This window comes from Nematolebias whitei, chromosome 15 (genome assembly GCF_014905685.2).
Source record: "Nematolebias whitei isolate Nwh7 chromosome 15, NemWhi1, whole genome shotgun sequence".
Classification (NCBI taxonomy): Eukaryota; Metazoa; Chordata; class Actinopteri; order Cyprinodontiformes; family Rivulidae; genus Nematolebias; species Nematolebias whitei.
Window position 1 is genome coordinate 30,107,733 of NC_056512.1, and position 13,048 is coordinate 30,120,780.

Sequence of the window (13,048 nt, forward strand, 5' to 3'; positions counted from 1 at the left end):
ACGATGAGGAAAATATTTTAAAATAAAAAAAATAACACCCACTGTGCTGCAGGAGTCACCTTTCAGCAGTTTGGGGAGAGGCTGCCCACTGCTCCACCTGGGTGTATCCCAGGTGCGACAGGTTATGCAGAGAACTAATTTAGTCTTTGTATGGGAACATACAATGACAACACATAGCACTTTATTATTTATTATTATTGAACAAAATAAACGTCATTTACCTGAAGGAGGTCATCGCTCAGCACCTCGGTTTTCTCCGCTCTGTGGAGAAAAAATAAAAACAAAGAATGAAAATATTCCTTGAACACACCTGACCAGTTGGTCATAATGATTTTTAAAGCTGGCCACATCTGAACTAACCGGCTAACTCCACTTACCATAATTTTCGGACTACAAGGCGCATCGGATTATAAGGCGCGCGAAACAAAACAGTCAGATAAGTCAAATTTTATTCAACTCGTTCACATTAACCACATAAAATCAGTTCAACGTCAGTAAGCACAACCAGAATTAATACATAAGGCTAGGCCTGTCACGATAACCAATTTTGCTGGGCGATTAATAGTCTCAGAAATTATTGCGATAAACAATAATATTGTTTGAAATTTTACAATAATTAGTAATTATTGTCAAATATAAGAAGAAATGTAGCTTAATTTTTGTGTGTAGTACCTTTTTTTGACCAATGGATGGCAGTATAAGACTAACCGAAGAATGGATAGTGAGGGAGCGAGCAGCGTCTCTAAGAAAAATGGGAGGGAGGCCCCTTGACGTGACATGGGCTGTCTCTCGCTCCTGTTTTTTGGTTCTCAAAATGGCAGATGCTCCGTGCAGTTTGAGCTCTTTAGCATAGCATTTGTCACACAAAGCTTTTAATTTTTTTTTAAATCAGTAAACAAATTCTCAGTTTCTTTTTGCCGAGAAAAACAACTTTTTACACGAAGGCATGGGTTTCAACTGTGAATTTTGGAGCTACAAGACGGAGGTTTATTCCCTGAGGTCAACCTGTTAGCTTAGCCCGTAGCTTAGCTTCTCAGCTTAGCTGCTTTTAAAGATCGAAAAACACAATTTTGAACAGTTAAAACAGATTTTAATGAAAAAAGAGAAAGGGAGGGGTCAGTGAAGAGCACCGGAGTTAAGCCTTTTGTCATCCAGTGTCTTCAGTAGAAAGAGAGAGACACGAAGAAACGATAAAGCCGATAAATGAAAACGAAGTTGATCATTTTAATTTATCATGCGATTAATTGATTTATTGTTTATTGTTTATTGCGACAGGCCTACATAAGGCACACCTGACTATAAGGCTCACTGTCAAGTGTTGAGAAAATTGAAGGATTTTAAGTGCGCCTTATAGTCCAAAAAATACAGTATTTATCGGTTTACGTTTTCATCAAGTCTCATTTTGAAGCAAGTTTGTGTTCAGTTTGTGCTGCTGCGCCTGTAAACACTAGAAAACACGATCACTCGTTAGCTGCCGGGCTGCAGCTCCGCGTTGATTATGCAACCCTGAGCACTATTTGTACGCACACACTCAACATGTTTGCACAAACGGGCCAAGCTGAACCTGTCGGATTCCTCCACCCTGCCTGAAAGTGTGTGCGTGTGTGTGTGTGTGTGTGTGTGTGTGTGTGTGTGTGTGTGTGTGTGCGTGTGTGTAGAGCAGTGAGAGTTGCCACAAGGCTTGTTGACGTCTTACTGTGCATTTATGGTGGAACCTGTGAAAAAGTTAAAGGTGTGACAATCCCCCCCTCAAATTTCGGAGAAAAGTTGTCAAGATGTCCAAACTCGTCTCTGTGACGATGATCTCATCTGATGACAACACCGGGGTGGAAACTTGCAGAGTTTTTAAGTTATTTAGGAATCACACACGCTGCTAAAGGCAGTAATGAGTTTGTTTTTGCGCGTTCATTTGTTCGTACTGTTAGCAAAACATCTCACGCACCATAAGACGGATTTCATTCAACTGTCAGAAAGTATTCACTGGGTGAACGTTCAAAATGGCCACCACAGCTAATCTGCATTAGCCGACACAAAAGCGCCTACAGCTCAGCGAGTTTAGCTGATACGGAGCGTGGGAGTAGCTGAGAGTCATCCTCAACACATTGTGCGAGATTGTGTATATTAACGTACAACTTTGGTCCTTTTCATGACGAGATGATTTTTGGTTTGAAACTCAAAAATACCGTGTTGTGTTGGGAAATCCCTGCAGATCTCAGTCTCTCAAGCAGCACAAACCCACGCTATGAATTTAAAACCTCCCAGGGATCAATTAGTCATCTCAGACGTGATGATGTTATCAGCCTCAGCAGTATGATCATCACTCATACCCTCACCGTTACTTAAAGGTCTGCAGCCTTCAACTCTAACCAAGAGACGACGCATTTTATTTAAAGCTAAAAAAGCACAAGCTGTCTGTTTATGCAGGTTTTAATGCAAACTGCTCAATGTGTGAATTATTTTTAAAAAAACTTCTCAAGGGGTTTGGTTTTTCTGTTCTTTGTTGAAGCTGAAGCAGAAACACAAAGGAGTGACACCATGGACGTATGTGTAGATCTAATAATCACTTTGAGGCGATAACAAGCGGTACGCCCATGTCCCCCCCCCATCTATGGAGGGATTTGAATGTTTGTAGTTTTCCAGATGAGTGTTTTTCCAGACTGGAATTGAACAGGGAATGCAGGTAAACCTTACGGTTGTTGGTGCAAGATATTCAAGTGGGTACAGGAGAAACACTGTGTACAAGAACAGAAGTACCGCAGGTGTTTTTTGGCTAGCAGAGGAAGCAACTTTATCCACCACCAGGCACGATGGTGAAACCAATGATGGCCTACCATATATTAATCTTCAGCCACCCCAGTCATTTGAGGAAACGATACAGTAATTCCTCACTACTTTGTGGTTCGTTTTTTGCATTGTTGCTCTATCGCGGTTTTTCAAAATAAGACTGATGCACAATTGGCTGATTTGATGGATGAGCCGCACGTCGGCATGGAATTTTTATTTAAATTGATCATTTTTAATTATTTAGCACCTGCTGCACCTCTGTGCAACCCACAGCTGCAGAATAAGCTTCCTCTTGCAGCTGATCAGCTGATCTCTGTGCAGAACGGAGAAGTGGGCGTGGCCGAGAGCACATGCAGGTGGCAGTGCTGAAATCATGACACCGTGTGCTCTTTTAGAGAGTTTAGAAACATTGTTTAGAATATTGCAAGAGTGTGGGAGGGTTCAAAATGCATATATATATATATATATATATATATATATATATATATATATATATATATATATATATATATATATATATATATATACTAAAATAAACCACAACTTACTACTTGTGCTACTTCCTACCAAACGGTTTTTCACTTATCGCGGGGCTTCAGGGTACAGATCAGATCCCCCATGATAAATGAAGGACTACTGTACTTCTAAGCAATATAAAAACTAGAAACCATAATTCTTGTAATAACAGCAAATAGTGGAACAAACTTTTTATTTAGCGGATTAGAGTTTTCGCTAATTTTGGAAACCCTTGGCAGAATTAGCTTCAGCTAAATTAGGTTTTGCCAACTTTAAGTCAACTAACAATATTCGCAAGCTCTTTCCTCTCTGTTGTGGGCGTTATTGGCTTACTGCGTGCACATGTGACGTGACTGGTCGACGCAGCTTCAACTGGAAGGAGACGAAGACGTGTGACAGTCATCTGAATGGTTAGCGCTTTAGTGTTAGCTTCCAGTCCGCTATGGAAGTTGGCACGTTTCTCATTTTTCTAGTTAACCAACTCAAGATGAATCAGATGGACGGACACAGTATTTCCCAGGATTTTCTTTGCTCCGTGACGGCGGACACAAACAGTTTTCCTGATCAGAAGTCACCGCTGCAGCTGGACCCTCAGTCATACTTTGATAAGTCTCACCAGACATTTGTTTTATTTAGAACTGAACTTTTGTAAAAAAAAATAAAAAATAATGCAACTGCAGTGTTAAATCAAGACTATCTTTTGTTGCCGTTTTGTTGAAGCCATAAAAATAACGCTATGCTCAATCTCACTGCAGTATGTTTAATCTGCCGTAATCTGTTACTGCTTCAAGTATGTGTTATTACTTTCAACTACTACCACACATTTGATTAAAAGGGACCGAGTTCCAGCAATTTTTGTGCCGACTAAGGACAATTAGCTGTCGCAGACATCTTTAATTAGCTCGACTCTGAAAGGCGATCAGTTGTAGATGAATATTTTGCTAACAGGAGTTGAAAACAAAGCATGCCCAGTTAGCACTTGAACTACGACTTGTGTTTGAGCAGCTCTGGGTGTAAAAACAACTTGCCTACAAAACTAATGATCTAATATTAATATTAGCGTAGCTACTCCAGGCATGGCCTTGTTCAAGCACAAAGTACAAAGACTGTAAGTAAATGCAACCCACTCATGCATTAATGGTGGACTAAAACATTGTTTGCATCAGCAGTTTGAGTTGGCACTGGACAGAATACCAACACTGGTCCATGTGATGGCATTCCCATCAGGCTGTAGAGGCTCAAAAGGAAAAAGCTGCACGAGCAATTTTTTGATTCTTAGCAGTGAATTTGCATTGATCCATCGGGCTGCAAGTACAGCTCGACTCCGACCAGCAGTTATTGTTCTAAAAAAAAAGACAAAGCGACGCTGGAGCCTGGAATCTGAGAGACAGCAACTGAAAATATACCAACCATGATCTGTTCACGCCCGGTGTGTCTTAAACCTGAATAAAAGGCCAGTCAGGTCCTTCACAAGTGATCAGATTTGTTCCCCCTGAATCACGAAGCTTCCTCCTATTAAGCACATTCAGATCAGACTGGTTTCCTCTTTTAAAAAAAAAAAAAAAAGACACCCCTCATGTGGCAGCAAGACGGTCCCCGTCCTCCATCGTATCGCCACCAACAACAGCGGAAACGCTTACGCCACAAAGTGCCGTGCCCTTCATGGGCCGAACAGAAAGCTGCTAATCAAAACACACTGACCTGACCTGGTTTGAATCCGTTTAAAATTTCCACTTTTAGTATGATTTATGGTTTATTATGCTTTAAAAAAAAAAAAAGGTAACATGACCAGTCAGATGTCATTTTTGGGCTGAACTAAACATGATCATTTCATCTATTTATTCTCCAACTCCCTTATTTTGTGCTACAAACGCCACCTGAACATTTCTGGCATGTTAAACTCCATCCACCCATAATCCAGGCCGGGTGTGAGCTTTGCTCTGCTCTTGCACAACATGAGAATAAAACGCTTGTGGAAAGAAATTCAAGGCCAGCCCCGCAGAGACAGAAAACGTCCTGCTGTAGAGACGCTTTGAGGACACCAAGACATTTATCCACTGATGGGACAGCGATGGCAGGAGGCGTCGGGTCACTTGGCTGATAGAGGAGCAGGGCTGGACTGTCCCACGAGGACCGAGATGAAGGAGAAGAAAGGAAGAGGAGGGTCTAATCTCCTGCGAGCATCAGGAAATGGATTTATGTCCACTTTCCAACTAAACTTGTTTGAAAGACTGCATAGCATCAAAACAAGTGTACGGCAGGCCATCATAACACATAATCACACCACATTTACGTCTTTAAATACTTTAACTTTTAACCAAAATGCTACCTTTTAATATTTAAAATAATATGAGAACTATCTGGAATAGTTTGTAATGCTGAATATGTAAAATGAAAATTTAGCTCAATACACATAAAGAGAGAAAATGATGTCATTTGTCGTGGAAAAACTGCATTTGAGATTTCTGAAATGTTCATGGTGGAAAAGACAAAAAGCAATACGTGTAGTTGAATTGTTCTTTTGGGCGAGGAAAAGTGTCATTATAGATATTTGAAGAACCTATCCAGTCTCTCTTGTAAATGAGTCTTCATGGCAGAATGAGACTAATTTGTATAAATATTAATTATATAAAATTGGCAAAAGCAGTTAAAAAAGGAGGTCCCCTGAAGAATAAGGTGACCTGTATCTATCCATCTTTTCTCTATTGTCAGATTGAAGAGGCAACAGGTCAACAGGTCCTGGAGGGTGAGGTGGGGTTCCTTACATGTTGACCTCCTGGTGTCACTAGTCCATAATAATTAAAAAAAAAAAAAACATCTCCAGATGGATCCACAGATTGTGCTTTTATAAAAACCAATCTGGAAATATCCCACTTATTATCCCCCATTTGTTTTAGTCCCAGTGACGTCACCACATTTTGTTCAGGATAACCATAAAAGCAACAAATGCTGACTTAGTAAAAACAAGCTGCTCCTTTTTTTTTTTTTTATTTAGCTTTACTAGAGTGTGGATTTCAAAATAAAAGCCCACCAGTTTTTCGACCATAAACACCTCAACAAGAAACATAATTTCTTAAAACCTGATGAAACTTTTCAGATTGTCTATCTTACACAGTCCTGTCAGCTCTTCCGACACCGCCCACAACAAGAAGAAGAAGAAGCAGCAGCAGCTGACAATGGAAGATCCAAACTACCTCAGTAGTTTGAGGCGCATCATGTAGTTTAACCACACACCCACCTTCCAACAGTCTGGTTGGCGAGCTGCTTCATGCGATTAAACTGCTTCTTCATGTTCAGATGCCTTCAAGGTCTCCTTTTCGGCTGTAAAAGTCACAATCCTCTCGATCAGATAAAAAAAAAAAAAAAAAAAAAAGGTAGCGCTACGTCGCAGCCATTGTGGCTCAAACAGCTGGAGTGTGATTACGCACTAGATCTGGGTGGTGCGGGTGGTGTTCTCCCCCGGTGACATGAGCCGTGGCTTTTAGTTTAAGCTCCGTTAAGAAAAGTCTGTGAAAACGAGTTGCTGGTTCCCCATTGACACGGTCCGTCTGGAGGTCTGACTGGTTTCAGAACCAGCTCGGAGAGGAAGGAGGAAGTGCTGCAACTTCCCCACTGTAATGATCCGCATGGCCCGGCGGGTGGTGACATGTGATACCTCTGAAAAAAAAAAGTGAAGTCCCAACCTTTTTTCAGTCTGACATACTGCCACAGCAAAGTTTTAAAAAAAACAACCTCGGTTAAAACAAAGAAAACATGAATTAAAATGACGCCAAGGCGCAGTGAAGGAGTGCGTTAAAGGGACATTCCGGACATTTTGAAGTGGAGTTCTGTGGCCAACACCAAAGTGTCTCAAAACAACTCCAGTAAATTTCAAAGCAGTTTACAACACTCTTTACGCCGTTGCCATTTCTGCACTAATTATACACTAAAAATACACTAATTATTTTGTGGCTGTTTTTTTAGTGCAAATAGCAGCCGCAGCTAGCTATAGCATTTCCTAGCACTTTCCCAGCAGGAATAGCCATCGGCATAAAAAGATGGACGAATAGCTCTGCCTCTTTTTGTTGTTTAAAATTAAAGCTATGAGATTCTGATCTGCAAGAGTTGCTGTGCTGTATTTTTGGAATCAGAGTGCACTGATGTCATGATGCAATCATGGTCACATGACCATTCTTTTGAGCACAAATCAACTAATTGCAGCTAAACATATGAGAAGAGGGATTATTTCAATATACAGCAAGAAGGGGAGAACATGAATTAATAAGAGCCAGCACCTAAAATGTTTGTCTGAGGTGTGTTTTTATTTATTTAAGCTACAGGGAAAGCCCCGTCTGTTTTTGTGGCAGGTGTAGGACTTAAAACTGGTTCTGTTTTGGGTTTCCAAGTAAAGCTGAGTTCTCTTTTACAGCAATCCTGCTCTAAGTCAGTGTGTTCAGAATTCAAATTTATTTTTCCAAACTGAGGTGATTAAAAAAGGCTATCTGCAACAGGTAAGATATTAACTGTTTATAACCTTTCAGTGAAAAACAGCTTCCAAAAATGTGCACTATCCCTTCAACTTCCTGGATGTAGTGTTCTCTCTTATTTCCAGTTATTTTGTAGTCAGAGGTTTTCTGGTGTGTTGATTATGTTTTATTGTTTTCTGTTATTTTAAATTACTTCAAACTCGTTTTCAGTGTTTCTTTTAGTCTGTAGCTTTTCTGTTCCTGATTTCACTAAAAAAAAAAAAATTCTACAAAATGAGTGCTTTTAAGTTTGTTTGCAGCTTTTTAGAGCCATATTGTGCAGGAATTTGCATCGAATAGTTTTTATTTTTGGGTCTTTGTGGTGATTTTATTAAATAAATAATATAACTCCAACAGAGGCTGTTTGGCCCCTTTAACATTTGGAGTCTGTGTGTACAATAATCCTCCCAAAGTTTTTGAAACACTTCAGAAAACAAGAACTTGATCTTGAATAGTAGAAATGGCAAACATTTAGAAAGCTGACCGGAAGTGTCGCTGGCAGACTTCTCCACTCTGATCATCTGAAGATCTGCTGCCATCTCGTGGCTCCTCTCATGTCCACACTGAAAATCATTTCATTTGTTACAAACATTTCAAACTTAAGTGAAATACAAGAAAGTCTCGCTCCTTTGAAGCAAAATATAAAGAAACCAGTGATGGTTTAACACTTTTGCACAGTACAAAATGCAATCAGACATAAGTACTAAAAATACATCTTGTTTACGATGGAGATAAAACTTAAATTATTGAAGCCTTTACTTTAAAACTAATATTTAGAGCCAGTGCTGCTCATAACTTTTGTTCTTTCTCTCAGATGTTTTCAGTTTAATACAGTTCCTCCATTTTCTTGGGGAGATTGTGACTTTTTTGTTCCAATTTGATATTTTTCAATTTATTATTATTTTTTAAATATGTCATTATAAAATGAGCAAAACATTTTCAGCATCCTGTATTTGAGCAGGTTTGTTTCCGTTATGGACCTCGCTGATGGGCTCAGGAACATTTCTACCAGTCAGTTTTCTGAATCGCTCACAAATGCTGGTCAAAGCTGTCTCATGCAAAAAGACAAAGACAAAGACAAAGACGAACACCTGAAATGATCATCTCTGGACCAAAGCTCATTTAAAATATACAGAGGCAAAGAGTAAAACTGGAAACTATGGATGATACATCCTCCATACTAAATAGTGAAGGGATCATCGAGCCAGTTGTCACTGCACAGTTAAAAAAAGAACTTGCCTCTCTGATTGTATAGGGGTGCATTAGTGCCTCTATCTTATCTGGAAAGGCATTATGAATGCATAACAGTATATAAAGATTTTAGATCAACAACAGTGTCCAGCCAGAGGGAAGGACGTACATATTTCAGCAAGACAATGCTGCCTCCATCACACCAGCTTCATAGTAGAAGTGCTGAACTGACCTGCCTGGAGTCCAGACCTCTCACCAAGAGAAAACATTTTAAACATCGAGAAGCAACCAAAAATAAACAAAACCAGCAAAGACCCAGCTTGAGCAGCTACATCCACCAAGAAGGGAATAACGCTCTCATCCAGAAGCTCAACGTTCACAGGAGATGTTTCACAGTGATAACAGCCCCTGTCATAGTTCTTGTTACTGCCATCAAATACAAAACTACCTTATTTTACTTTAAAATGAAGTACTTTGATGTTTATTATGTGCCAGTGTGAATTTAAAAAAAAAAGGATTTATACAATTTGCGAACCATTGCATTTTGTTTTTTCATTTACATTTTACACAACTCCTAAACGTTTCCCGAGTTGTCTTTGAATAAAACTGCTTCAGACGACTGTGCTCCTGGAATGTCATGACTCTGTAACAAAGAAGAAGTAAAACATATGTGCACCAATGATGAATGGACATCTGGAAAGTCTCTCCAACTCACTCCCCTTTCAATTGAAGATGTGTTGTGTTTTTATAGCTTCAGTCAAAATTGAATTACTTCTCACTTTCACCCACAAATGCAGTCCATTTTTAAAAGGAGTAGCCCTTTTGAAAGACGAGCGCCGTCTCTGCTCCGTCCCTGAATGCCGGCTTAGCCCTGGAGGGTGTCATGCTGTTTCCATATTGTACCCCTGGGCCTCCCCGCAGCAGTGGCCCACATGGGAAAGCAGACCAGGCGGTGGGATAAACCAATTACCCCCCAGTCCGAGTGGACTCCTGCGGCTGCAGCATGCAGCAGCTCCGGGCTCCGAGCCCTCTGAGGCTGTATCCCCATGAGAGCCAGCTGGATTTCCCAGAGATGAGAATTGTGTGAGTGAAAAGCCCACAGTGAGACGATATTTTGCTTAGAAATTTGACATGGTGGCCTCCTGGGACAATACCGCAGGAGGCAACGTCATACTGCGCGTCTGCAGGACTTCTGAGTCATCCTTCATCAGAACGAAACATTTATAGAATTATGCTTCAGAAACATAGACACCCCACTAGGAAATGCAAAGCAACTTTGTTATTTTCATGAATATAAAACTGAAATTGTTACGCTGTATCTCTGTAGAGTACACAAATAAAACGATTAGATATAGCATTTGAAAATACCTCCGTTTCAATTAAATTCAGTTTTTTTTTTTCAGTCACAACAGAAGTACAACACCAAGATTTTTTACATTAGAGCTGGAGGCCAGATTAATGCCATCCAAGGAGGGTGAACAATTGTTCAAATTATTCCTAAGATGCTCAGGTCCAAAAACCAAAACTTCAGTCTTGTTTTGAGTTTAAAAGCAGAAAATTTAGGGTCATTCAGGTTTTTATGACATGCTTGTAGTCTAAGTAACTGGATTCATTGTGTTTCATGGACAACTATCATCAGCATAACAATGAAAATTGATTCCAAGCTGTTTAATAACATTACCTAATGGAAGCATATATAAGGTAAAGCATATTGGTCCAAGCACTGAACTCTGAGGAACTCCATGACTAACTCGAGAATTCACAAGCAAATAAAAAGCTGAAAATAAAAGTACAAAGACATGTCTCAACCCTGTGACTTCTTGGACTCATGCTTCCTGACAGTGGCAGCAGCTCCAACAATGGTCATTGTGTCTGCGGAGGCCTCGTCGCTGCCGGGGGGGGCCATTGTGCGGTCGCCATTCACACCTCGGCCGTTTGCACTTTCACTGGCAGCTATTTAAAGCTCGTAAAAAGTTCAACACACCAATTTGTGAGGCGTGCTCATCCACGAGGTAAGTGTGAAACAGCTCAGAGAGACGTTTCTTCAAAAGTCAATTATTTGCTCTCTTGGCTGGCGGGGGGCTGAAGGGGGAAGGGGGCCCCCCAGGCTTAGAGGGCCTGGCATCTTTCTGTTTGCCTCCTTCAATCGAGAAGAAACACAAAATTACAGAGAAACACCTCAAACTTGATTTTTTTTTTTTAACATTCTAATTGTTTTCAGAAAGCCCACCCCTCCATTTGTAACATTCTTTATTGTTGCGTTGAAGAAAGTTGTTAAAAGAAAAAGTTTCTGCACTAAACCATTTTCTCTTGAAACCCCAAAGATGAAGCACTTCATGATGGAGAGAGGAGGTGTAGTCTAATGGAGGAGTGTTAGGAAGCTGAAGCACAAATTAAAATGTTTGAATAGTCGTTTTTTTGTTTGTTTGTTTGTTTGTTTGTTTTTAAGAAGAATTACACACAAGGTTTAAAAGTTTGTCAAATTTATTCACAGGATACATTAAAATCAAAGACGTGTTGAGTAAAAATAGAAAAATCTTTAGTCAAATCGAGCCGATGATAAGCCTGAGAGAAACGTGAAGACGTTTGTTGTTTCTAATCAAAGCCAATCGTGAGTCCACAGAAAACTTTTGTCAGCTCCATTAAATTCGACCATTTGATGTTTAAAGTTCTGACGTTTGAGCAGTGGGGTCGTAACGGAAACACAAACTGAGTTTGATCATCGCAGAGAAGAACAGGTCTGAAGACAAGATGATGATGAATCTCTTCCACTCCAGAAGCAGAGTTGCAGAAAGGAAGCAGCGACTCAGCTCCTCCTCAGCTCCTCCTCAGCTCCTCCTCAGCTCCTCCTCAGAGCAGGAGTTCCCTGGTTCTGCACCAGTAAATCTGTTTTGCAACATTTCATCAGCTTCGCCCCTGATGCTGCTGCTAGATGTCACTTTCTTGGCCCATGGCTGTATTACGAGGCCCCCACGGTGCCATCAGAGAGTCGTGGATGAAACACATCATCTGTCTAAAGGGAAGTCACAGAAGTTTCTTCGTTCTCTCCGGGCCTCGTGATAAGCAGACAGGAAGTCTTTGTATCGAGGAGCGCACCCTAACCAAGCCTCCCCGAAGTGCTCGGACCCTGTAAAGAGAAACGCTCCGTCTCCAGGCTTCACGCCGCACCGCAGGGGGATGTGGATGTGTCCACGCCAGGATGGAGGGGACGCAGAAGGATGTAGCTCAAAGGCTCCACTGCGCTGTCGGTACACCCTGGCTGCTGCCACCTCCACCACTGACGTGTGACGCACAGGATCATGGGAGATGTTCCTAATGTGGCCTCGGACCACTGAAAGAAACGAAACAGAGCTGTAACGTCTCTTCCATTGCCAGAACTGATTTTATAGCCAAAACATTTGAGCCTGCAGAACATTTAGCTCATTATGGGTTCATTAACACTCAAGACGTTGGCAGAATAAACCCTGAATCAGGTGGATTAAAAAGAAAAGGCCCTCGGGTCGATTAAGATCTGTACCCACCAAAGTCACTGCTGCAGACGGCCATGAGCAGCTCTGAGTCGCTGCAGGGGCGGCATGAAGCTGCGGGGCAGAACAAAAGCACATCAGTCCCAACAGAACCAGTGTTGTTCTTATTTTACTCTCAGGTTCTAACTTTCGTCCTATCAGGCAAGATCAAAGCACAGACGGGATCAACTGATCTCCACCTCCTCCTCCTCTCACTAAAGGCACCACGGTTTGGTTAAAGGAATGCTGCAGCATCCCCTCCACTTCTAAAACTAATCTTGACCCCGAGTTTGGCATTGTCTCAAAAAGGCTGGTGCTAGTGAACCCATTGGTGCAGGCAGGCAAGGACTCAGGATGTATATATAAAATAAGATTTATTAACAAAAACAATAAGCTGACAGGGCCGCAAAACATACATATAATGCTCGGGGGGGGGGGGGGGGGGGGGGGCCGGGAAAAAACAACAGCCCCCCCAAGGGAAAAAAAGAAAACAGAGGGGAAAGAAAAAAAAAAAAAAGAAAAAGACAAAAAAGAAAAAAAACAATG

The 13,048-nt window shown here is 41.1% G+C and overlaps 2 protein-coding genes across 2 annotated transcripts in view; both read right to left on the bottom strand.

Annotated features, from left to right (window-relative positions):
- Positions 1–6,913, bottom strand: part of arhgap17b (Rho GTPase activating protein 17b) — a 30,766-nt gene extending 23,853 nt beyond the window's left edge. The window contains exons 1-2 of the mRNA XM_037688966.1: positions 6,539–6,913; positions 222–261 (exon numbers count right to left, since the gene is read on the bottom strand). Of these exons, the coding sequence (XP_037544894.1) occupies positions 222–261; positions 6,539–6,591 (93 nt within the window). The 5' untranslated portion in view covers positions 6,592–6,913. The remainder of the gene's footprint in view (positions 1–221; positions 262–6,538) is intronic.
- A 5,088-nt stretch (positions 6,914–12,001) lies between these two features.
- Positions 12,002–13,048, bottom strand: part of LOC119421145 (meteorin-like protein) — a 3,327-nt gene continuing 2,280 nt past the window's right edge. The window contains exons 3-4 of the mRNA XM_037688535.1: positions 12,518–12,577; positions 12,002–12,327 (exon numbers count right to left, since the gene is read on the bottom strand). Coding sequence (XP_037544463.1) covers positions 12,002–12,327; positions 12,518–12,577 — 386 coding nt within the window. The remainder of the gene's footprint in view (positions 12,328–12,517; positions 12,578–13,048) is intronic.